Source organism: Dendropsophus ebraccatus, chromosome 3, assembly GCF_027789765.1.
Source record: "Dendropsophus ebraccatus isolate aDenEbr1 chromosome 3, aDenEbr1.pat, whole genome shotgun sequence".
NCBI lineage: Eukaryota > Metazoa > Chordata > Amphibia > Anura > Hylidae > Dendropsophus > Dendropsophus ebraccatus.
The window spans coordinates 98,444,280-98,467,254 of NC_091456.1; the positions used below are offsets into that span (position 1 = coordinate 98,444,280).

A 22,975-nucleotide genomic window follows, 5' to 3' on the forward strand; every position below is an offset into this window, starting at 1 on the left:
CCCCTTGGCAGCCATTGGAATGGCCAGCCTAAAGCTATAGGCCCCACCCCCTTAGATTGTCCCACACCAATGGCGGGGCCTATGTGACAATGACATCATGGATGGGCGGGGCTAAGTGGCGCTAGGGGGGGAGGAGCGATGTGGCACATAGGGTGCGAGGCCCCGTCCACATATACCAATCCACAGGTGATAAAAATGACTTTTTACCAAAACAAGAACCATGAGGTGTGATATAAAATAAGTAATAAAAGCTGTAACATACGACTTAGATAGCAACAGTCTGCTGCCATCGGTCCCTGCGACCCCCTTGCACTTGCCCACTAGCTGCCAACCCGTGTGGGGAATGAGGAGCAAACGAGCGCTGGCAGCTGTAATAGGGGCTGTACACGGATGACTCCTACCGACTGAATAAGATTGCCTTCAAGAACCATTATCCGCCTCCACTCATCTTCTCTTCGATCTTTGGTTTGCTTATAACCTTATCCATATTTGTGGGGACAATGAATGGAACACCCGTTATGGTCACTTTGAATATCTATATCTGGCCTTTGTGCTTTGTAATGCCCCGGAAGTTTTTCAGGAGTTTATTAACAATATATTTCGGGATATGTTGTACAAGTGTGTCCTTGTTTATCTGGACGACATCTTGGTTTTCTCCTCCAATCTCAGTTCTCCCTGTGATCATCTGTCAGGTACTTGCATTAGAATAGTCTTTATGCAAAGCTAGAGAAATACCTAGCCTGCTGTTTCTGGGTCATATCATCTCAGCCCAAGGTTTCCAGATGGATCCAGATAAGTCTGCAGTACTAAACTGGCCATGTCCTGTCAGTCTCCAAGTCATCCAGCACTTCATTGGTTTTGCATATTACTATTGCAAATTTATTTAACACTTTTCCTCTCTAACGGCTCCTGTAGTCGCTCTCACCAAAAAGAGCAGTAATCCGTGCATGTGGACTCCGGAAGCAGAGAGTGCCTTTTCTCAATTAAAATCCACTTTCACTTCAACCAAAGTACTCCATCTCCCTGATACAGAGAAACCAGTTAGGGCTGGAGGGGTTGAATTCTAGAAAGACGACCAGGGCAAAGCTTTGGGCAGATTTTTCTCTAGGACCTTCTCTACTACAAGAATTACTTTATAAGAGACAAAGAGATATTTGCTATCAAGCTGGCTTTTGAATATTGGAGACATCTTCTGGATGGGGCACTCTATTAAGCCACAATCTATACAGTACCAAAAAATCTTGGGTATCTGCAGAATGCACAGTGCCTAAACCCACGTCAGACCCATTTGTCCCTCTTCTTGTTTCTTTTTCATTTCAGTCGCTATTTCCGACCAGCAGCCAAGAACATCAAGGTCGACGTCTAGAGTATTGGATGTACAGAATCAGTCCCCGATCCTCAGAAAATAGACTAGGCTTTCCTAAATTAGTACATTGTACACCAGTCAATTTCTATGATAGCAGTAATAGACCACACACAGAAAAATCCACTGTTGATAAATTCCAAGGATGTTAGTATAGAATGTTGATATAGAATGTAGGGTTGGAATGTAGAATTACAATTTAGGCTAAGAATGTTTGCATAGAGTGTTGGCACAGAATGTTGGCATAGATTGTTAAAGGACAACTCCCACAAAAAATTTTTTTTGCTCATTTAACACACATTACAAAGTTATATAACTTTGTAATGTGGTTAAATACCCGGCCTGGCCCCCTTCCCCCACTTTCGGACCCCCGACCCCCCACCCCGGAAGTTAAGGAATGTATACATTACCTATTACGATTGTCACGGTCCTCTTCTCCGGGGCGGCATCTGGTGACGACGACGTCAGAGCTGGGGGCGGTCCGGGTCTTCTTCCTCCTCGGCGTCTTCATGCAAAGTGAATGGGGATGAAAAGGCTGCTGGTGCACATGCGCACCAGCAGCCTTTTCATTGGCTGGAGCGCATCACATGGCTTCCAGCTTGCTCAGCCCTGATTGGCTGAGCTTGCTGGAAGCCATGTGATGCGCTCCAGCCAATGAAAAGGCTGCCGGTGCGCAAGCGCACTGGCAGCCTTTTCCATCCCCTGGACCCGGAAGTTGGAGACATCGCTGGATGGCGGACGGCGGCGACGGAGAGGCGGACGGCGGGCGAATCGAGTGGCGATCGTCACCGGAGAGATGGTGAGTATGGTGTCTGTGTGTGTCTGTGTTTTGTTTTTTTTGGGGGTCCCGCGGGAGTTGTCCTTTAACATTCTATGCCAACATTTTAGGCCAATATTCTTTTGACATTGAATGTAGGCTTAGGCTATGTTCACACGGCGTATATGACCGGCCGTACCGTGACCCGGCCGGGTCATGGAACGGGCAGTCTCTGCAAAGATCATCCCAGGCGGTACTGCAGTATCGGCCGGATTATCTTCCCAGCTGCAGAGTTCTGATGCACGCGCCCGCATCAGAAGTCCCCACAGCACACAATAGAGCATCTGTGAACTGACAGGTCAATTCAGTGAACTGCGGCCGCAGAAAACTGACATGTCAGTTGTTTGCAGCGCCGAATGGGATCCTGGCCGGAGCATATACCTTGTGTATACGCTCCAGCCGGGATCCCATAGAACAACATCAGGCTAGTCCACACGTGCAAAGTACGGCCGTTGCTGCCATCGGTACTTTTACGCTGTATGAACATAGCCTTAGAATACAGGCTTAAAACCTTGGCATAAAATGCTGGCATTGAATGTAGGCTTAGAATGGAAGCTTATAAGTATTGCACAGAATGTTGACATAGAATGTAGGCATAGAATTTAGGATTAGAATGTAGGATTAGAATGTTGACATAAAATGTAGGCATAGAACTTTAAGCAATTAGCAATGTTGGCATAGAATGTTCACCTAGAATGGTGGTAAAGAATTTTGACACAGAATGTTGGCATATAATGTTGACATAGGATGTTGGTATATAGTGTAATCTTAGAATTTTACATAAAATGGTGACATAGAATGTTGGCTTAGAATGTTGATGTCGACCAAGAACATTGGCATAGATCTTAAGATTAGAATGTTGACATAGAATGTATGCTTACTACAATGTTCACATAGCATGTTGGTATAAAATGTACGCTTAAAGTGTTGGCATAGAACAAAGGCTTAGAATGGTGGCATAGAATGTTGACATAAAATAGAATGAGCTTTTTTTCTGTTCATTCAGTACATTTAAAGCAACTCTGTACCCACAATCTGACCCCCCCCCCCCCCCAAACCACTTGTACCTTCGGATAGCTGCTTTTAATCCAAGATCTGTCCTGTGGTCCGTTTGGCAGGTGATGCAGTTATTGTCATAAAAATTTAATTTTAAAATTGCAGCTCCGTGCCCTACGGGCGTATCTGTGCCCTGACTTTGCACCACCCCCTCCGTCCCTCCTCCCCACTTTCTTCAACATTAGGAATGCCACTGGAACATTTACTTCTGTTTGAACATTGCACTGGTGTCTTAAAGATCCAGCCCATGTGCTGTGGTAACACAGGTGGGGAATAGGAAGCAATCTGCCTGGAGCATTCCTAATGGTGAGGAGGGCGGGGAGGAGGGACGGAGGGGTGGTGCAATGTTAGGGCACAGATATGCCCGTAGGGCACGGAGCTGCAATTTTAAAATAATTTTTTTTATGACAATAACTGCATCACCTGCCAAACGGACCGCCGGACAGATCTTGGATTAAAAGCAGCTATCTGAAGGTACAAGCAGCTTGGGGGGTCAGATTGTGGGTACAGAGTCGCTTTAACTTTAACGTATAGAAAAACATGGTTAGGGACATATTTCTGTACGGAAGAAAAAACTGTCTGTTGTAGGCCGCGTTCACACACAATATGACACCGGCCATTCTGTCACCCGGCCATGTCATAGAACGGCCAGTGTTAGTGAAGTTCATCCCGGACGGTACTGCAGCACTGGCCGGAAGAATTAAATTTCTTTAGAATTGGGATACTGGCGCATTCGTGTGTGCCCACATCCCAATTACCCATAGCACACAATGTAAAGTGTGCCCAGAGCCGCACTCTACATTGTGTAAACTGTCAGTGTGTCAGGGCTGCGGGGGCATCCCGTGTTCTAAACTGCTGCGTGCTTCCCTGCCTCCGAGGTTGTGCGCGCATCAGCTGTAACAGGTTTAATTGGTAGTTTCATCAAACACACTGTCACTATAAATATCCCCACCTGTCCTGCCCTTGCCTTGTTGAAGCCTCTGCATGCTTTCTTAGTTTGTGGTCCCAGCCCTGCCTGTTGTTCCTGCAGTCTGCGGGTTTCGGTGTGACTGCTATCCAGGTACTACCGTTAATCCAGCTGCCTGCTGTTCCTGCTACACCTCGTCTGCCGCCACTAGCAAGCCAAGCCAGGGGTAGCGACCTGGGGGTCGCCTGCCACAGAAAGTCCATCCCGCCTTGCTGGTGAAGACCAACAGCCTCTTAGACTCTGCTCCCTGGTGCGGCTTACGCATTTGCCGGTGATGGTCCAGTTAATCCATAAAAATACACATTTTTAGCTTGATAAATGCCCCCCTATGTGTATACAATCTAGCCAGGATTCTATTGACTTCAGTGCAATGTAAATTTTTAATTAATCGCGGTCAGTGTTGCAATTTGCAACAACGGGCGTGATTAATTGAAAATTTACATTGTGTGAACATAGCCATAATCTGTTCTTCTTATTATGCAAGTCAACGGGAAATAGATTCAGCGCACATTTTTACCATTCATTATTGCATCCATTCCTTTATAATGTCTACGTTAAACAAACAAAAACCCAGTTTAATCCTAGCTTTAGAATACTGCCATAGATAGTTTACAATGTTGTCATAGACAGGAAATGACTGCTTAGCATAGACGTGCTTGTGCTAGGCCTTACTGCTGAGACTATGAGACTGAAACTTTAAGGGCCAAAATAAAGACTCAGTTGTAGAGACTTTTTTGAGAAAAGTGTTCCAGAGCAAAGGACTGGGTCTGTCAAATTTATGTTGTGCCTTGTTCACAGCAGAGCAGTCATCATCAGGATCATTGCAACAGTACCAGATCATCATTCCATTTGGGTACTAACAACAAGACCTTCAGTAACATTTGACAGGGTTTTCACGAACATGGAATTGCATGTATTCTATTATATAAATTCCTTTCAGTAAGGAAAGCTTGGCCTTACCTTAGTGAACATTAAATCCTGCATGATCTGGGCTCGAGCAGGTTTCTCCAAGAGACAATGTATAGCTTCTGGTGAGTTTCTAATTGCATCATCCACTTTAACTTTGATCATTTCAGCACACTGAGTTACTTGTTTTGCATGTGAAGTACCAGTGATGAAGTGGTCTGACATTGCAATGGAAGATAAATCCCCCTTTAGAGATTGAATGTAATCTTTTAGCATCTGCTCTTCTTCTTTACTGAGCCATGGAGCATAGGGGCTGAAAAAAAAATCATATATCATGTCTGCCTCAAACTCAAAGATTTTATCACTCACTTTACAGGGGGATATAGGTCTTAGTATAGGATTTTATTCAGTAATGATATGGTGGTAATAGCAGTAGTCCTGGTGTGGTACAATATTTGTCCTTTGTATGCTGGTATTATTAGTAATACTAGCCTTGGTATACTGTATTTGCCAGAATATAACCCCCTGTAATCTATAGTAGCAGCCTAGTGGATTAAATTTTAAGGTTGAAATGCTTAAAATGTAACTGTCATTTAAAATATTTTTTGCAGAAATCAATAGCATAAGCAATTTTAAGAAACTGTTATAGGTTTCATTAGGCAAAAAGCCTTTTCTTTATGTTCTCAAAAAGCTGTTTTGCAGCCTCCCCCTCACTTCTTATCTATTCATTATCAGGCAAAGTCATCTTCATTACAGAGAAGCAAAGTGAAGACGGGTTTGCTGAGTCCAATATAAACTAAGGATGGGGGAAGGTCTGAGGGTAATGAGTGAGCAGGAAGAGGAGAGAACCAGCCCTGCAGTTTGGAGACTGTATGGGCACATAAAACATTGGATTTACAGGTCAGAAAGATCATTGCTGCTTTGAGAACTTAGTGAGATAGGATTGCAGGATGATGTGTTGTGTAAAGCTGCCTTTTCTCCTCTCTGTGCTCACTCATGAGAATGGAGTGTGGCACAAAAGGGGAGCAACAACTCCTCTTTGACTCTTCATTACAGTAGGAGACCCAAGCATAATCCACTCTATTTACAAATTACCAAAAGGTAAGATGCTCACAAGGGGACTGCCAAACACATCACACTGTCAGAACCTCAGGTAGGGCCCAGGTGCTGACGGATTCCTTTAAAAAAAGTTACAGCTGATTGTTGGGAGTTTCAACAGCAGAACTTGAAATCACTTTATTTTTGTAGGAATATATATATATATATATATATATATATATATATATATATATATATATATATATAATTTTAATTACTTATTTATTTAGTTATTTTTACCCATTTACTGTTTGTCCAGCCGTTTTCCTTGTTTCGGAATCAGAAATCTTTCCCTCTCTCCGAAATATCTTTTTTACCTCCATCAGGAATAGTTTGGTTTTTATCTCCAAGTCTTTTGGCAGCAGTTTCCAACCTTATTTTGAAACAGTATGAACCAGTATTAGAAGCAGTAACAGTGTCAAATCATACAAATCTGATATTACAGTGTTAGGCTGGGTTCACACACAGTAAATTTCAGGCAGTATTTGGTCCTCATGTCAGGTCCTCATGGAAACCAAAACCAGGAGTGGATTGAAAACACAGAAAAGCTATGTCCACATAATGTTGAAATTGAGTGGATGGCCGCCATATAACTGCCATTATTTCAATACAACGGCCGATTTTTTTGTGGACCATACATTAATGTCTACAATCCCCTCCCCAATCTGCAAAAAAAAACATCTGTAGTGCATCTGCAATCTGTATTTTTTTGTGGATTTACAAAAATTGTACAGTGCTAGTTAATAAAGTTGAACTGGTTAAAGAAATATGCCCAACCCTTAAAAAAGGTCACATGATCACTTTCAGCCTGTGACGTTTCTTGTGGAATCCGTATTTTTTCTGCAGATCAGTTCTTATGTTTTTGTTATGGACATCACATCTTTAACGTCTGCAAAAAATTGTGTAAATAGTGTAAATAGCCCTACAGAATATGTTGGGCACTAATTTTGTCCATTGCAGACAAAATTACAGAATAAGGCCTTACAAATGGAAGTTTGTCTTCTTTTGGGCCATTAGAGGGGCACTTAAGACTTGGCACATAAAAGGCATACAGAGTTTTCCCACAGACATAAGGGCAGGGCCAGACTAGGGTTGGTGGAGGCCCGGGCGACAATTTTGTTGGGGGCCCCCCTACTGTATTTTTCCCCCGCAAAAAAGTAAACTGTACATAGATCTATACAGATGGCTGTTCACTGTAGGGGACTTAGCACGTACCCCTCTTCACTCCTGGCTGTATGGCTCAGCACCCTCCTCTGTTGAGCATGTGATGTCACTAGAGGCTGCAATGCAGAGGAAGATTCCTAGGTCCTAGAGACAGGTGTGGGGAGGGCTGAGTGTCAGGGTGTGTTCCCACATTCATTGTGTTGTGTTGTGTTAATAACACAACGTGAGAACTTAGCACTTTCTGTGCACTCTTGCCCACTGTGTTAGGGCCGCATTACACAGCCTGACATCCTGAGTAAACATCTCCCATCTACTAGATTGGTGCTTGCTTACAGAGCCTATAATAAGGTTTGATTATCGTCTTGCTGCACGAAAATCAGCCATCAGTCGCACATCTCTATTACATATAGTGATGCACGGCTGGTGGCCAATGATTTTTGTACATGTTGAAAGACATTGTTTAGCTGATGATCAGTTCCTTGGCATTGTCTTTACTACATTTAGTGATATCTGCCAGAATTGGCAGATAATGGCTCCATGCAATAGGGCCCTTAGCCACTACAGCTAGCCTATGCAGTTGTGAATTGTAGGTGGGGGCTGGACTTGCTAGTCTAGGTCCCATCTGCAGTTCCCAATCATATACACTAGCTGAAGTAGTGAAGAGCACAAAATACTTAAAGACTGTGTAAAATCCATAGAGGATCGTTTCATAACGATGTACGTTCAGCCCATGCTAAATGATTATCAAGCCATGTATAGGTTTAGTAAATGAGCGACAATCTAGCAGATCAGCACTAGTTTACAATATTGATTGGGCCATCATTGGCCCGTCTAATAGGACCCTAAGGCTAGGTTCATATCATAACTTTGCTATCCGTTTAATGTATTCATTCTATAAAATGGATCCTTTCTATAATTCTGGTAAAAATGGATGCTGTTGTATGCCATACATTTTGATTTGTTTTCCATTGACAGTATTTAAAAAAAAAGAATCAAAATGTATCAGTTTTTCTTTACATTTTGTAACATACACAAAACAGTGGATGACCATGTTTTTCTATACGTTTTCCAAAACTGATACAGTGAGGTGGATTGTAAAATCGTGAACCTAGACTAGCCTAAGCAGAGTGGGTATTATGGCTTAGAGCAGTATTGCCCAACCTTGGGGCACCCCTACCATTAATGTTCTAAATTACTACTAGTGACTCACATTTCTCTCCATCTGGCCCAGACCACCATGACCATCTCTTGCAGCTACAATTCATCTATTCATAACCTGCCAGACAAATATCTTAGGCTCCACACTTTTTCAGCAACTTTATTACCCTTTTCCCGGCCCCATAAGGTCTCAAACATTAGTAATTCTGTTTCTTGGTGTCATGTCCAGTAAAGTCAATAGATATGTGGGTTGACCCCTATATGTAGGATCCCCTGCTGTGCCCTCAAATAGTTATAATGTCCTTATGCCCACATATAGTAATATTGTCCCCTGATGTGTTTCTCCATATGCTAATAATGCAGGGAGCAATATTGCTGTGTGCCCCCATAGAGTAATAATGTCCCTTGTTGTGTCCACCATATAGTAATAATGCTCCCTGCTGTTCCCCCATATAGTAATAATGTCCCCTGCTATCCCCTTCATATATCAATAGTATCCCCTGCTGTGCCCCATATAGTAATAATGTCCCCTGCTGTGCCCCATAAATAATGTCCACCTGTGCTGTGCCCCCATACTAAATGTCCCCCTGCTGTGTCACATATAGTAATAATATCCCCCTGTGCTTTGCCTCCAGACTAAATGTCCACCTGTGGTGTTTCCCCCTATAGTAATAATGTCCCCCTATGCTTTGCCCCCATACTTAATGCCCCCCTGCTGTGCTTCATATCGTAATAATGTCCCCCTATGCTGTGCCTTCAAACTATATGTCCCCCTGCTTTGTTGCATATAGTAATAATGTCCACCTGTGCTTTGCCCCCATACTAAATGTCCCTCCTGTGCTGTGCCTTAAACTATATGTTCCTTGCTGTGTCACATATAGTAATAATGTCCCCCTGTGCTGTGCCCCCATACTAAATGCCCCCCTGCTGTGTCACATGTAGTAATAATGTCCTCCTGTGCTGTGCTCCCATTCTAAATGCCCCCCTGTGCTGTGTCCTCATATAGTAATAATATCCCCCTGTGCTTTTCCCCCATACTAAATGTCCCCCTGTGCTGTGCCCCCATATAGTAATAATGTCCCCCTGTGCTTTGCCCCCATACTTAATGCCCCCCTGCTGTGCCCAATATGGTAATAATGTCCCCCTGCGCTGTGCCTTCAAACTATATGTCCCCCTGCTGTGTCGCATATGGTAATAATGTCCCCCTGTGCTGTGCCTTCAAACTATATGTTCCCCTGCTGTACCCCATATAGTAATTATGTCCCCCTGTGCTTTGCCCCCATACTAAATGTCCCCCTGCTTTTCTCCAACACAAAAAAATCACCTAATCTGGGCATGGAGCAGGTTCTTCCACCTTCTGGCTATCTTCTCCTGCTTGTCAGCTGCAAGGACTGACTGTTCAGCAGGCACGATGATGTCACTTCACTGTGCCTGCTGGAGGGAGAGATCACGCTGTTGATAGGCTGAGAGAGATCCGAGGAGAGGAAAGGGATGAGGAGAGGAGAGAGGTGAAGAGAGTAGGGGTGCGCAACTGCTCAGCACTATTTAGCTCTGGATGGCACCCGGGAGATAGTGAGGTTTGGGGAGCGCTGTAGATTGCCATAGATCCACAAGCCCCGGGGGCCCTTCTTCTAATCCAGCCCTGCATAAGGGACACATGTATCATTTAGTTTGCACTACTATTTTGGTTATTAGTTTTCGCATATGGTGTAAAAATTTGTAAAAGATTTATAATGTCATATGTGCTACTTTTGAGCAGTTTGTGTCAGCTGTGCCATTCTTTACACGGAGGGGGGCGTGGTTTCACTTTTGCTACTTTATTATTTAGATTTATCTTGTGCGATTTTTCAGTTTTTACACAAAAATTTGCATTTGCACAGCAGTACTCCACTCCTACCCTGGAATAGTTTTTTAGCCATGCTGTTAGCCAGAAAAATTTCCATCAAGGCCAGTGCACCTACTGATGACTTTTTTTTGCAAAAAATGTGCAGATGATACATCTGTTCCTATCAATCAATCACTGCAAAAAGCATTACTAAAGTAGTACCTGATTGCAAGAGGTCTCCTGATGATACCTGACCAAGCATAATTTCCTGCTTTGCTTCTGCGAGAGCTAGCAACACGCTGTATGTCTTCAGACATCTCTCACTAAGACATGACAGACAGCAGGAATTAATGCTTGTTAACATAGTCCAATCCTTTTCAATCATATCACAACATATAAGTGAAACTTAGGGTGCCTTCACATGTACTGTATTGCAGGGGATTTTATGCCGTAAATTCTGCAGCAAGGTCCATTGTAATGCTCTGTACTGTTAGCCATGGCCTACATAGCTCAGCAGCTGCTGGGCTAACAAGCAAATACATTAAAGGGGTACGCCGGGCAAAATGTATTTTTAGATATGTTATTACGTAAGGAAAGTTATACAAATCCCTAATATACACTAATTATGGGAAATGCACATATAGTGCTATTTCCTTCAATTTAGTAGATCTGGCAGACTCATTTTCTTAAAAAAATAGTGATGTCCCGTCTCAAGTGTAGGGTCCAGCAGGCGGCGCATGTAGAAGTAGATTAGAATTAGAATCAACGCCTTCTCCCTCCCTCTGCCTACCTCCCTCCCCGTCCTATTACACCTGCTGCCCAGTTACAGGCAGCGGGGTGAGCACTCCTTATCTGACGCTCACCCCTCCTGCACCCCTCGTCCTCTGAATGAGTCTCCCCCCGGGGTCTCAGCGCTTTCCCCGCCCGGAGCAGTGAGCGCTCCTGTACCTCCCCATGCCCAACATCTAAGCCTGTCCCTTTGCACCCCTGCCCTGGTCCCATGGAGAAGCGCTCACCCGTCACCCGCTCCCGGCGGGGATGAGCGCTCCTGCACCTCCCCCCTGCCCCACATCTATGCCTCTCTTATGGAGGAGCGCTCACCCGCCACCCGGTCCCGGCTGGGTGAGCGCTCCTTCTCCCAAGCAGCTCCCCGTCTTCCCTCAGCTAACCTGCGCTGAGGTGCAGCGAGGATGGAGGCGCTGTGTCCTCCATCCTCCCTGCACCTCAGCGCTCACCCCACCGCCCGCTCCTGCGCTGTGTATCAGCTGCAGGTTAGCTGAGGAAAGCCGGGAAGCTGCTTGGGAGAAGGAGCGCTCATCCAGCCGGGACCGGGTGGCGGGTGAGCTCTCCTCCATGAGACAGGCTTAGATGTGGGGCAGGGGGGAGATGCAGGAGCGCTCACCCCGCTGGGATCGGGTGGCGGGTGAGCGCTCCTCTTTGGTCCGGGGCGGCAGGGAGCAGGTGCAAAGAGACATGTTGGGCATGGGGAAGGTACAGGAGCCCGGCGGGGTGAGCGCTCCTTCTCACAAGCAGCTTTCCGGCTTCCCTCAGCTAACCTACAGCTGATACACAGCGCAGGAGCGGGCGGCGGGGTGAGGGCTGAGGTGCAGGGAGGATGGAGGACACATCGCCTCCATCCTCGCTGCACCTCAGCGCAGATTAGCTAAGGGGAGTCAGAGAGCTGCTTGGGAGAAGGAGTGCTCATCCAGCCAGGACCGGGTGGCGGGTGAGTGCTCCTCCACAAGAGAGGCTTAGATGTTGGGCATGGGGAGGTACAGAAGCGCTCACTGCTCCGGGCGGGGAAAGCGCTGAGGCCCCGGGGGGAGACTCGTTCAGAGGACGAGGGGTGCAGGAGGGGTGAGCGTCAGATAAGGAGCGCTCACCCCGCTGCCTGTAACCGGGCAGCAGGTGTGATAGGCAGAGGGAGGGAGGGAGAAGGCGTTGATTCTAATTCTAATCTACTTCTAAATGCGCCCCCTGCTGGACCCTACACTTGAGACGTGATGTCACTATTTTAAGGAAGTGAGTCTGCCAGATCTACTAAATTGAGGGAAATAGCACTATATGTGCATTTCCCATAATTAGTGTATATTAGGGATTTGTATAACTTTCCTTACGTAATAACATATTTAAAAATACATTTTGCCCGGAGTACCCCTTAAACTGTCTACGCTCCAGTTTCTTTCTCTGGCTCCTGGGTCACTGCCATCCCTCTACGCCAGTCGGTGGCTCTAGTGGAACACCAGTGACACAGGAGCCGGATAAGCAAACTGGAGCGTGAACAGGTAATGTATCCGCTTCTTAGCCCGGCAGCTGCTGAGTTAAGTAGGCCGTGGCTATGTTCTCACAGCAGAATGGAAATCCATGGTGAGAAAGGCCATAAGCTGTAACAGTACATAGTATAGCAGCGGATTTCACTGCAGAACTTACAGTGTGAAATCCTCTGTGATACAGTACGTGTGAAGGCACCCTTATAGAGAGACTAACAGCAGGTTAGAAAAACCCAAACTGCTGTTATTTTCCCATAGAAAACGGAGCACTGAGAAAGAAGGTAGTTTTCCCAGTCGTCCCATTAACTGCATAATGATGGGGTGTTCCCGCTCCTGTGAGCTGTAAGATGAGGAATATTTTAATGAATAAAAAAGAAATTCACCTAACCTGTCCTTGTTAACAAAGGTGTATGGGTACATGTGGGCTTTGATTAGTGTCACAAAAAAAATTAATATATTATATATATATATATATATATATATATATATATATATATATATATATAATTATATATTACTAATATATAATTACTATATTACTGCTTATACGAAATTAATACATTTGCTGCACGATACATCATTATCATTAGAAAATAGCACGACACAATGATATACATGGTCATTGAGCTTACTGGTGAATCTGCTTCTACCTCTCGTTCTATATTTGGTGGTACTACCAAAGAGGCCAGTAAAGTAGTGGCATGGCAATAAAGTAGTGTAAACTTGTTATTATGCAATTCATTGTAAATACTGTCACCTGGATTGCAGGGCAAGTCGCAGTGCTGTACAGGTAGATTCCAGTTTTCCAAGATGCATACTGAGCTTTTCAGAATCAGTCTTACACTCCTCTAAAGTCACACTGAGCTGTTCATTCAATTGTTTTACACAGTCAAGGTGCCTGGAAAACAATTGTTGGCAATATTAAGCCTTGACTTTTGGATGTGGAATGCACCCTCGCTTTCCCTTGAAACCACTCCAACAAAAATAAATACAGACTATGAAATGAAGGCACAAAACAGACTTTTTGGTGTTAAGATGGCAACAGCTTTATTTAAATCACAGGACTAAAACAATCACATGGATCAGGTGAAGTGCTAAGCCACTTGGTTTCACGGATAGTGTAAGCAATAAAGTGGGGGGGTGGCACGTTCTGGCTTGCCATTCTAGCAGACCCAGTCTATTTTAAGGGCCCCAATGACCCTACTGAAGATCCATACTCCCGTGCTTAACCCCCGTGCCCGCCTATGGATGACGTTACCATTCTGACATCTTTAAGGCTGGCCACTTCAAAGGCTAAGCCTGTTCAGCAGCATTTAACATCCTATATGAGTTAAAGGGGTAGTGCGGCGGTAAGCAATTATTCACTAAATAACACACATTACAAAGTTATACAACTTTGTAATGTATGTTATGTTAGTGAATTGCCCCCTTCCCCGTGTTTCCCCCCACCCACGCCACCCCCGGAAGTGTAGTGCTCTATACTAACCTGATTCGTGTCGACCCCCGTCCGCTATCTTGTGACAATGATGTCATCTTGGGGCGGGCGGCCAAACCGCTCCGACCAGCCCTCGTGCCGGCTGCCCTCTGCTGCGTCATCAGCTGCTCAGCCGCGATTGGCTGAGCATAACATCATTGTTTCAAGATGGCGGACGGGGGTCGACACAAATCAGGTATAGAGCACTACACTTCCGGGGGTGGTGTGGGTGGGGGGAAACACGGGGAAGGGGGCCATTCACTAACATAACATAGATTACAAAGTTGTATAACTTTGTAATGTGTGTTATTTAGTGAATAATTGCTTACCGCCGCACTACCCCTTTAAAAGGAGTCCACCATAACTTGCCTGCAACTTTCACTTGACTCCTGAGCTGCAAAACCAAAGCTGTGACAGGTAATTATATATATATATATATATATATATATATATATATATATATATATATACACATTTTTATTTTATTATTTATTTATTTTAAATGTTTCTTTCCTTCTTTTTTTTTAATCTTTTACAGATTTTTGCACACTTAATTCAATGCCATTAACGAAAAACTTAGAACTACAAGACCAGGCAAAACTATGAAAATTGTGCAAAACAAGGCAAAACCTTGACTCATAAAGAGTCATCCCTCAGCACACAGGTGAGGAAAAAAACCCTGTGGAGGAAACCTCTAGGGAACCACAGGTAAAGGATTGCCCTTCACTTGGGCTTAGAGGGCTTAATGCCAAACTGTAACTAATCATATGAAAAAAAAAATGATTTGTCATCGCATATGGTACCATATACAAACCGATATTTACAATACATGCATTATTAAATTTGCAAAAGAAAATGTTATGAAAGGGGGGGGGGGGCAGGAGGGTATTTTTTTTCATCCAGAGAGGATGGGAGAGACAAGACAGGAAGTTATATCTATACCTAAACCCCACCCTGCTCAAACCAATACACTAGACATATACTCCACCCTCTTAAAGCAGAACCACCTGTGATTAAATGTATAGCATTACACAGGCAAGACTGCTGAGGCTATAGCCCCCCCCCCCCCACACCCACCCACGTGCTGGCCTCAAGAAATGAAACATTGCTTTTGACCTTAGAAATCTGAAAGGTAATGTAATATTTCTTGCTCTGCCATGTATGACTATACACACAGGAGTGATTTATTGATGTGCTACTCACCCTTTTAACCACTTCATCTCAGACTCCATATTGCCTGGATGTATCTCAGGAGGACATGACATTGAAGTCTGGAATCCATGGAGATTCTGAAGGTATTGAATGATACTTTGTATTGTTGAGATAGGAGCCTGTTTAAAAAAAAAAAAAAAACACAAAGAAATGCAGATGTAATGTGATGTGAATGTGGTGTGATGGAATGTACTGTGGTTAAAAATGCTTAGCTTTTGTACCTTAGCTGCCTAATGTAATGCCTTATGTAGTATTTCTGGTGAGCTTTGAGTGAAAACACTGACAACAGAATATATTTTATATCTTTTTTTAATAACATAAGCTTGGGGCCATTTATTTTAGAAAAAAGTTGTCTTTTGGTGATCTGATCAAAATGTACAAATATATGAAAGGACAGTACAGGGATCTTTCTAGTGATCTTTTTTACACCTAGGCCTGTAATAATGGCAAGGGGGCATCCTCTACGTCTAGAAGAAAGAAGGTTTCACCACCAGCACAGACGCGGATTCTTTACTGTAAGAGCAGTGAGACTATGGAACTCTCTGCCACATAATGATGTCATTGCTGATTGATTAAATAAGTTCAAGAGAGGCCTGGATGCTTTTCTTGAAAAACATTACACATTATTAGTACTAGGTTTCTGGTGATAGAACATTGATCCAGGGATTTATTCTATTGGAGTCGGGAAGGATTTTTTCTCCCTGTGATAGGGCAATTAGAAAATTAGTACTCATTCTGACTGTTAAGAATCAGGCCATCCTAGACTCTGTTCCCACAGCACTAAAAGGACAGCCATCTTTCCGGACAGCCATCATTTTACTAGTAAAAGACATCAATCATTACCAATAGACGGTCTTTTAGTGCTAAAATGACAACTGTCCTTAAAGACAGTCATTATTTAACCATTGTGGGAACATAGCCTTCAAGTGGATTAAGCCACTAAAATATGGTGACAGCAACTGCTCCAGTTTTTTCCAAGGTCCATATTAAGCTCCCCTCCCGCATCTCTAGAGGTCATTTGATGGTCTAATGTCACATCTCTGTGTATATAATTTAAAGAGCTACTCTGGCGAACTGGTGAACTGAACACCTCTATCTGACACAATGTTGTCTGGAATACCATGTAGACGGAGGACATGGCGAACAAACAGACTTGCCAAGGACTTAGAACTGGGTAGTTTTTTGAGGGCCACTTAATGACACATCTTACAAAATTTATCCACTATTACCCAAACTACAGTCCTTCCCTGAGGGGGAGGAAGATCTGTGACAAAATCCATGGAGATGTGAGACCATGGTCGACTGGGCAAAGGGAGAGGTTGTAGTAGACCCTCCGGCAAGGATCTAGGGGTTTTGTTTACAAATATGTATAATTTTTACAAATCTGTATAATTTTCTGATACCAGTTCATTTAAGAATAAGACATTATAAATGCGCAGTAACTCCTTAAAGCTGATGTGGCACTCAGGCCCCTAAGTATTACTGGCCCAAAACAGTCTGCAAGCAAGTGCTGTGGTAAATGGTCACCCAATGGCCCCTTTTAATCTACCATAACACGTATGACAGAACCCCCAAAATATCATTTATGGGATATAATTGGGGGGGGGGGGATACAATTCAGCAAAATTTTTTTTGGGGGGGGGGTCCGTGTTTACGGAATACACTTTATACTAAAACTGGCATTATATCTTTATTTACAAAATGGTAAAGTTGGGTGATTTACATATTTATTGGGGGAAGAGCTATGTCATGTGTTTTTAAAACTTTTTTTAATTTCTCTATTTTATACTGTTTATGTCCCCTAGGGGACTTTTACGTTTTTTGGCCACGTTCACACAAGTAAAACAACGGCTGTTGTTGAAGATTGCAGCAACGGCAATTGTTTACTGACCACAGCCCTCTGCTTTGTTCTCTATTGAACCCACATCTGCACTGTATACATTTTACTCAGTGTGGCCGTGGTTCTTTGCAGCTGCACAGAAAACCAACATTTTTTTTTATTGTGCGGCCACTATTGAATGAATAGCGGCCGCACAGAATGGACTGTGCACACAATGTAAAGTACGGCTCCCGGCTGCACTTCCTTGTGTGTTATGCTTAATTGAAGCGCGGGCACACCCGAATGTGCCCACATTCCAATTAAGATAAAGTGATGTTCATCCGGCCGACACTGCACAGACAGCAGCCGTGCCACAGCATGGCCTTTATCATACGTTTTGTCAACCCAGCGTTACATTGGATTACTAACACTGATCACTGCTATGCCATAGCATTGATCAGTGTTATCTGTTATTTGTTATCTGCGATCAATATATAGGCCCTGCCTGTGAGGAAGGTAAGGGACCTCCAGTCACACTGCGGGGGTCGCGATCGGACAGTGACAGGAGTACAGCTCCCGTCACTGTTGTAAGTGCCGCGATTACGACACTACAGGGGTTAATGGCGGGCTGCCGTGCGCTCACCGTGGCCTGTCATTAACAGAAAGGACCTGGCTGTAAATAGCAGCCGGTCCCCATGTGATATGAAGTGAGCTCAGCTCCTGAGCTCACTTCATACCGCTGCCAGACCGACTGGCGTACCGAAGCATCATGGATCCTTAAAGGAGTACTCTGGTGATTTTTTTTTTATCATTAAATAACGCACACACCCAATGCTTGACCCGAAGTGTAATATTGAACACTCAAATAATCACTGTTGACCCCTCCGGTCCCGGACGCTTCATCTGATTTACTGTTCCTGCGTGCAGAACAGGCATCCATTTCATTGGCTGTAGCTCCAGATGTCTTCCGTTATGCTCAGCCAATCATGAGGGCCGGCATGAGGGAAGGCTGGAGCAGTAAGGCCGGCCTCCTGAAGAGTGACATAATCGTCTCAAAGTGGCGGCGGGGACAAAAGGGTCAACAGTGATTATGTGAGTGTTCAATATTACACTTACGGGTCAAGCGTCAGGAGAGGGTGGAAACATGGGAAAGGGGGCCATTCACATAAACAACACACATAACAATTTTGTATAACTTTGTAATGTGTGTTATTTAGTGGGGGAAAAAATTCACCGGAGTACTCCTTTAAGGGGTTAAACTCATACTTATTGTCCTCTGTTATTTTGCCTCTATTCCTTCATGAAGCCAGGTTGCTGGTGAAACTACAAGGAGGCTAGGTGTGGGCAGGTTTTATACTGCAAAATCTGATAGACAAATGCTGGAGTTAGAATTAGTAAAGACAGGAGTGGTTGCTGCAATTGTGTACTCCATACTAAGATTTTTATATTTTCAAAACACCCTTATTCATTTTTAATATCTGTAATAAAAGTGAAGATTTAATTGAGTCATTTATAAAATGGGGGGTTTCAAACCCAGGTATGATTCCTTTTTGATCATATGTTTGTTACAGTCGCTCAGAATCGCAGATATAGGTAAACAGATATGAGTTATATTAACATATGCTGGTATACTCTATTGTCAGTGGTTGCCATCCTGCTATAAAGAGCCAGTACCCCACCATGCTGTTTCATTTAAAAAAGAAATCTGACACTCCATGGCCCTAACCAATGTTTAGTAACAACTGCTTTGCACTAGACTGGATCAATGAGTAAGACAGTTTGTGTACAGGAAGGCGATGGGCAGAATAAGGTACTGGAAGGTCAGGAAGATGCAACTTTAGTGTGACAAACTGTAGAACAAAGTTTAATACATTCACATGCTACCGGCTTATGTAAGCTGTAACCAATAGTACACTTTTTATTAAATATCAACATGTCTGATGTATTCCCTTTCTTTTAGTATATGATGGACTTGGTCATGGTTTTCTCACCTGACGAGGCTTTAGTTCACTAAGTATAGGATGTTGTTGAGATGTAGAACTATTAACTTCTTCCAATATATGACCTGGAGATACTGTAACAGGTGAAACACTTTTATCTTGAAAAATGTCTTGTAAATTCTTTACCTAGAAGATTAACATAGACGAGCTGTGATATTGATTCCACCCAGGCACCCAATCCATAGTGGATGTTCATTTTTCCAGTTTTCTAATAGGTCTTACTTCAATATAAATATGTTAAATGTTTCACAAAGTTACTTTTGATAGCTGTGACTACTGCTTAACATTAGCAGGGTTGTCTGGAGATAAAAATATGTTTGGAATTGGCTGGGGGTCATATACAAATAATAAGTAGTAATACTCACCTATTCTAATCCCCTACAACTGCCATTTCAGCAACACCTGCTCATCACTACTTCTTCCTGGGTCCTATGATGCATATGATGTCCTAACAGGAATTGTCTTGCTCATCCAATCATTGGCCACAGCAGGGTCCCACCTCAATCTGTGACTGATGTAGAGGGAAGCACTTTAAGGGATGATGTTTTGCTGAAACCAGGAAGACGTGGTGACAAGTAGGAACCAGGTGTTACTAGAATGGCAGCTCTTAGTGATTTGGAATGGTTAATATAACTTTTTATTTTTACAATACCAGTCACACATAAAAAAAAGTTTATCACTGGTTGCACCAATACTGACAGCGGGAGCTCGGCATGTGAAGGGTTAACTGCCAGGAACAGCTTCTCCTCTGTTCCCAGCAGAAGTAGCTGTGTGCAGAGCTCCCCACAGAGCCCTGTTCGGGCAAAACTGTAATTGCCTTGGCCATTCAGCCCAAGCAGGACACGGAATAAAGTGGTTAAAATGAAGGCTTCTGAGAGTATATTACTACAAATCATAGTCTTAACATAGGATATAAGTAGAGAAAAATAGAGGGGCAATGCAAGAAACTGCTAAAATAGGATAGAGGCACAGAGACTTGATATTGGTGTGCTGTTGGATCATAGTATATCACTAAATACATCTATGTAAACATAACAGAAAAGTAGGCACCTTTGTTTGCAGTTTTTCCTTCTCCTCTTTGAAGATATTGAGTGTAGCTCTTGACCTATCGAGTTCCTTGTCTGTAAGCTTAAGTTTGACCTTCAGCACTGCATTACTCTCCCGGAAACGTGTAATCTCCGACTGTAAAACCTTAGTGTCATCAACTGAACTCTATATAGAAAGAGTTTGCACTGTTATTTCCATTACCATATGCATAGATAGATAGAGTAAATACAACACATTAGATACAAAGTCTTCAGACCCTTTCACTTTCCCTTTCATTCTGCACTCAATACTCCTTAGAACAGGCAGGGCCGTATTTGCTACTAGGCACCCATGGTCTGGTGCCTAGGGCGGTACCCTGCATGGGGCGGCACCCTCAGGAGCGGGAGGGGAAAAAAAATTACCCCCCATAGTCGCCGATGAGTGGGCAGAGCCATGGTCGCCTCAGGAGAGGGTGTGGAGCGCTGACTTTTGTCTTCTTTTACTGATGGAGCAGGCAGCACAGCTCACAGCTTCCGTGCTCCCTGCAAGGGGGAGTCTCGCGGGTCGGGGGCATCCACCTGAACAGTATCTGGGTGGGATGTTTATTATGAATTATACAGCATCCCCTCTCCCCTGCACCATGGCCTAGTAAGCATTATCGTGAGGCAAGAGGGGATCATGTACCCCCTCCCATGTACAGTTTAGGGCCTGGTGCCCATATATGGAAGGGGGGGGGTCTGTATGAGCACCAGGCCCTGAACAGTACTTAGTATGATGGAGGTCACCACGCTTTCCCAGCATCCTGGAGTCAGTATGATAGAGAGGTCACCAAGCTTCCCCAGTATCTTGTAGTCAGTATAATGGAGGTCACCCAGCTTCCCCAGAATCCTGTAGTCAGTTTCATAGAGAGGTCACCCAGCTTCCCCAGTATCTTGTAGTCAGTATGATAGAGGTCACCCAGCTTCCCCAGTATCTTGTAGTCAGTATGATGGAGGTCACCCAGATTTCCCAGCATCTTGTAGTCAGTATGATGGAGTTCACCCAGCTTTCTCAGCATCCTGTAGTGAGTATGATAGAGAGGTCACCTAGCTTCCTCAGTATCTTGTAGTCAGTATGATGGAGGTCACCCAGCTTTTCCAGCATCTTGTAGCCAGTTTGATCGAGATGTCACCCAGCTTTCCCAGCATCTTGTGGTCAGTATGATGGAGGTCACCCAGCTTTCCCAGCATCTTGTAGTCAGTATGATGGAGGTCACCCAGTTTTCCCAGCATCTTGTGGTCAGTATGATGGAGGTCACCCAGCTTTCCCAGCATCTTGTAGGCAGTATGATGGGGGTCACCCAGCTTCTCCAGAAACTTGTGGTCGGTATGATGGAGGTCACCCATCTTTCCCAGCATCTTGTAGTCAGTATGATGGGGGTCACCCAGCTTCTCCAGCAACTTGTGGTCAGTATGATGGAGGTCACCCAGCTTTCTCAGCATCCTGTAGCCAGTATGATGGATGTGGCTCAGCTTTCCCAGCATTTTGTAGTCAGTATGATAGAGTTCACCCAGCTTTCCCAGGGGTATTGGCACCTAAGTATAAGCAGAGGTTGAGGAGCTGAAAAGTAGGCACAGTTGGGAATCTGGGAAAGCTGGAGAACACTTTATACTAGGGTAATATGCTGGGGGCTAATACTGGGGCCTATAATATACTTAGGACAATGATACAGGTGTATGTAATGCTTCCTCTGTATTGTCCTAATTGTAGGGTCTATACAATGAGGACAACATAGCGACAATTGTGCCACCCCTAACTGTGACAAGCCCCACTACTGCAAACTGCACCCCAATAGGCCACACGCCCACAAACCACACCCTCAATGTATGGGGGGGTATCAGCACTCAAAGGTGCCTAGGGCAGCATGTACTCCAAATACAGGCCTGAGGCCAGGTTCACACACTGTAAAACACTGTCTGTTCTGTGAGCCGGCCACAAAATGGCCTGTGTCAGTGAAGATCTTCCCGGCTGGTACTGCAGTACCGGCCGAATGAACTTCATTTGTGCTGAATTGGGATGCGGGTACATCCGTATGCACCCGCATCCCAAATCACCATAGCGCACAATGGAAAGTGTGGGTGCTAGGGATCCTGGCCGGAGTGTATATCATGTATACTATACACACTGTCCAGGATTCTATTGACTGCAATGCAACATACATTTTCTATTAATCATGGCTGTTGTTGCCGTGCTGCAAGAGACTGTCTCAATTGTAAGTTAATGGAGACCATCTCATGCACTGAGCTGGGGAGTACAGGCACTTAGCCAAGCACCTCATCCCACTCTAACAATCAGTACGGGTCTGAACACCCATACCCCGACAAAATAAATAAATAAATTGCAATACTGCTATCCACCTATCACCTAGTACAATCACTTAGTGGGATGAATGGAGTGCACAAACCACGATGGAGCATGCCCTTTCTCCACATATAATACAGAAAAATTAAAGCTTGGTAAGCACATTCAATCGATGCTAAAAACTGCAGCAGGTTCTAAAAAATGTAGTTTTTAAAAGCAATGTATACATGGGATGTTCAAAATGCACAAAATGCTGTGTAAAATGAGGTAGATGTGAACAAGGCCTAATTGAGATGTTTTGTTTCTATTTTCATAAGCAAGAAATCTGCAGACTAATCTTCATACTTTCTGTATTTCTATGTAGACCAGGGGGCAAATTACACCTAAAATATGGCAACCAGAATGAAAACATAAATTGTTTTTAGTTATTAAAAAAAAAAGGATCAATGTATCCTTTTTTAATGTACACACAAAAAATAA

General features: G+C 44.0%; 1 protein-coding gene across 4 annotated transcripts in view; it reads right to left on the minus strand.

Moving 5' to 3' along the window:
- Positions 1-22,975, minus strand: part of USHBP1 (USH1 protein network component harmonin binding protein 1) — a 77,508-nt gene that overhangs the window by 24,524 nt on the left and 30,009 nt on the right. For all 4 annotated transcript variants that reach the window (XM_069962317.1, XM_069962315.1, XM_069962316.1 and 1 more), the window contains exons 4-10: positions 20,180-20,341; positions 19,121-19,255; positions 15,302-15,429; positions 13,382-13,522; positions 10,577-10,677; positions 6,448-6,580; positions 5,164-5,422 (exon numbers count right to left, since the gene is read on the minus strand). In XM_069962317.1, the coding sequence (XP_069818418.1) occupies positions 5,164-5,422; positions 6,448-6,580; positions 10,577-10,677; positions 13,382-13,522; positions 15,302-15,429; positions 19,121-19,255; positions 20,180-20,341 (1,059 nt within the window). The remainder of the gene's footprint in view (positions 1-5,163; positions 5,423-6,447; positions 6,581-10,576; positions 10,678-13,381; positions 13,523-15,301; positions 15,430-19,120; positions 19,256-20,179; positions 20,342-22,975) is intronic.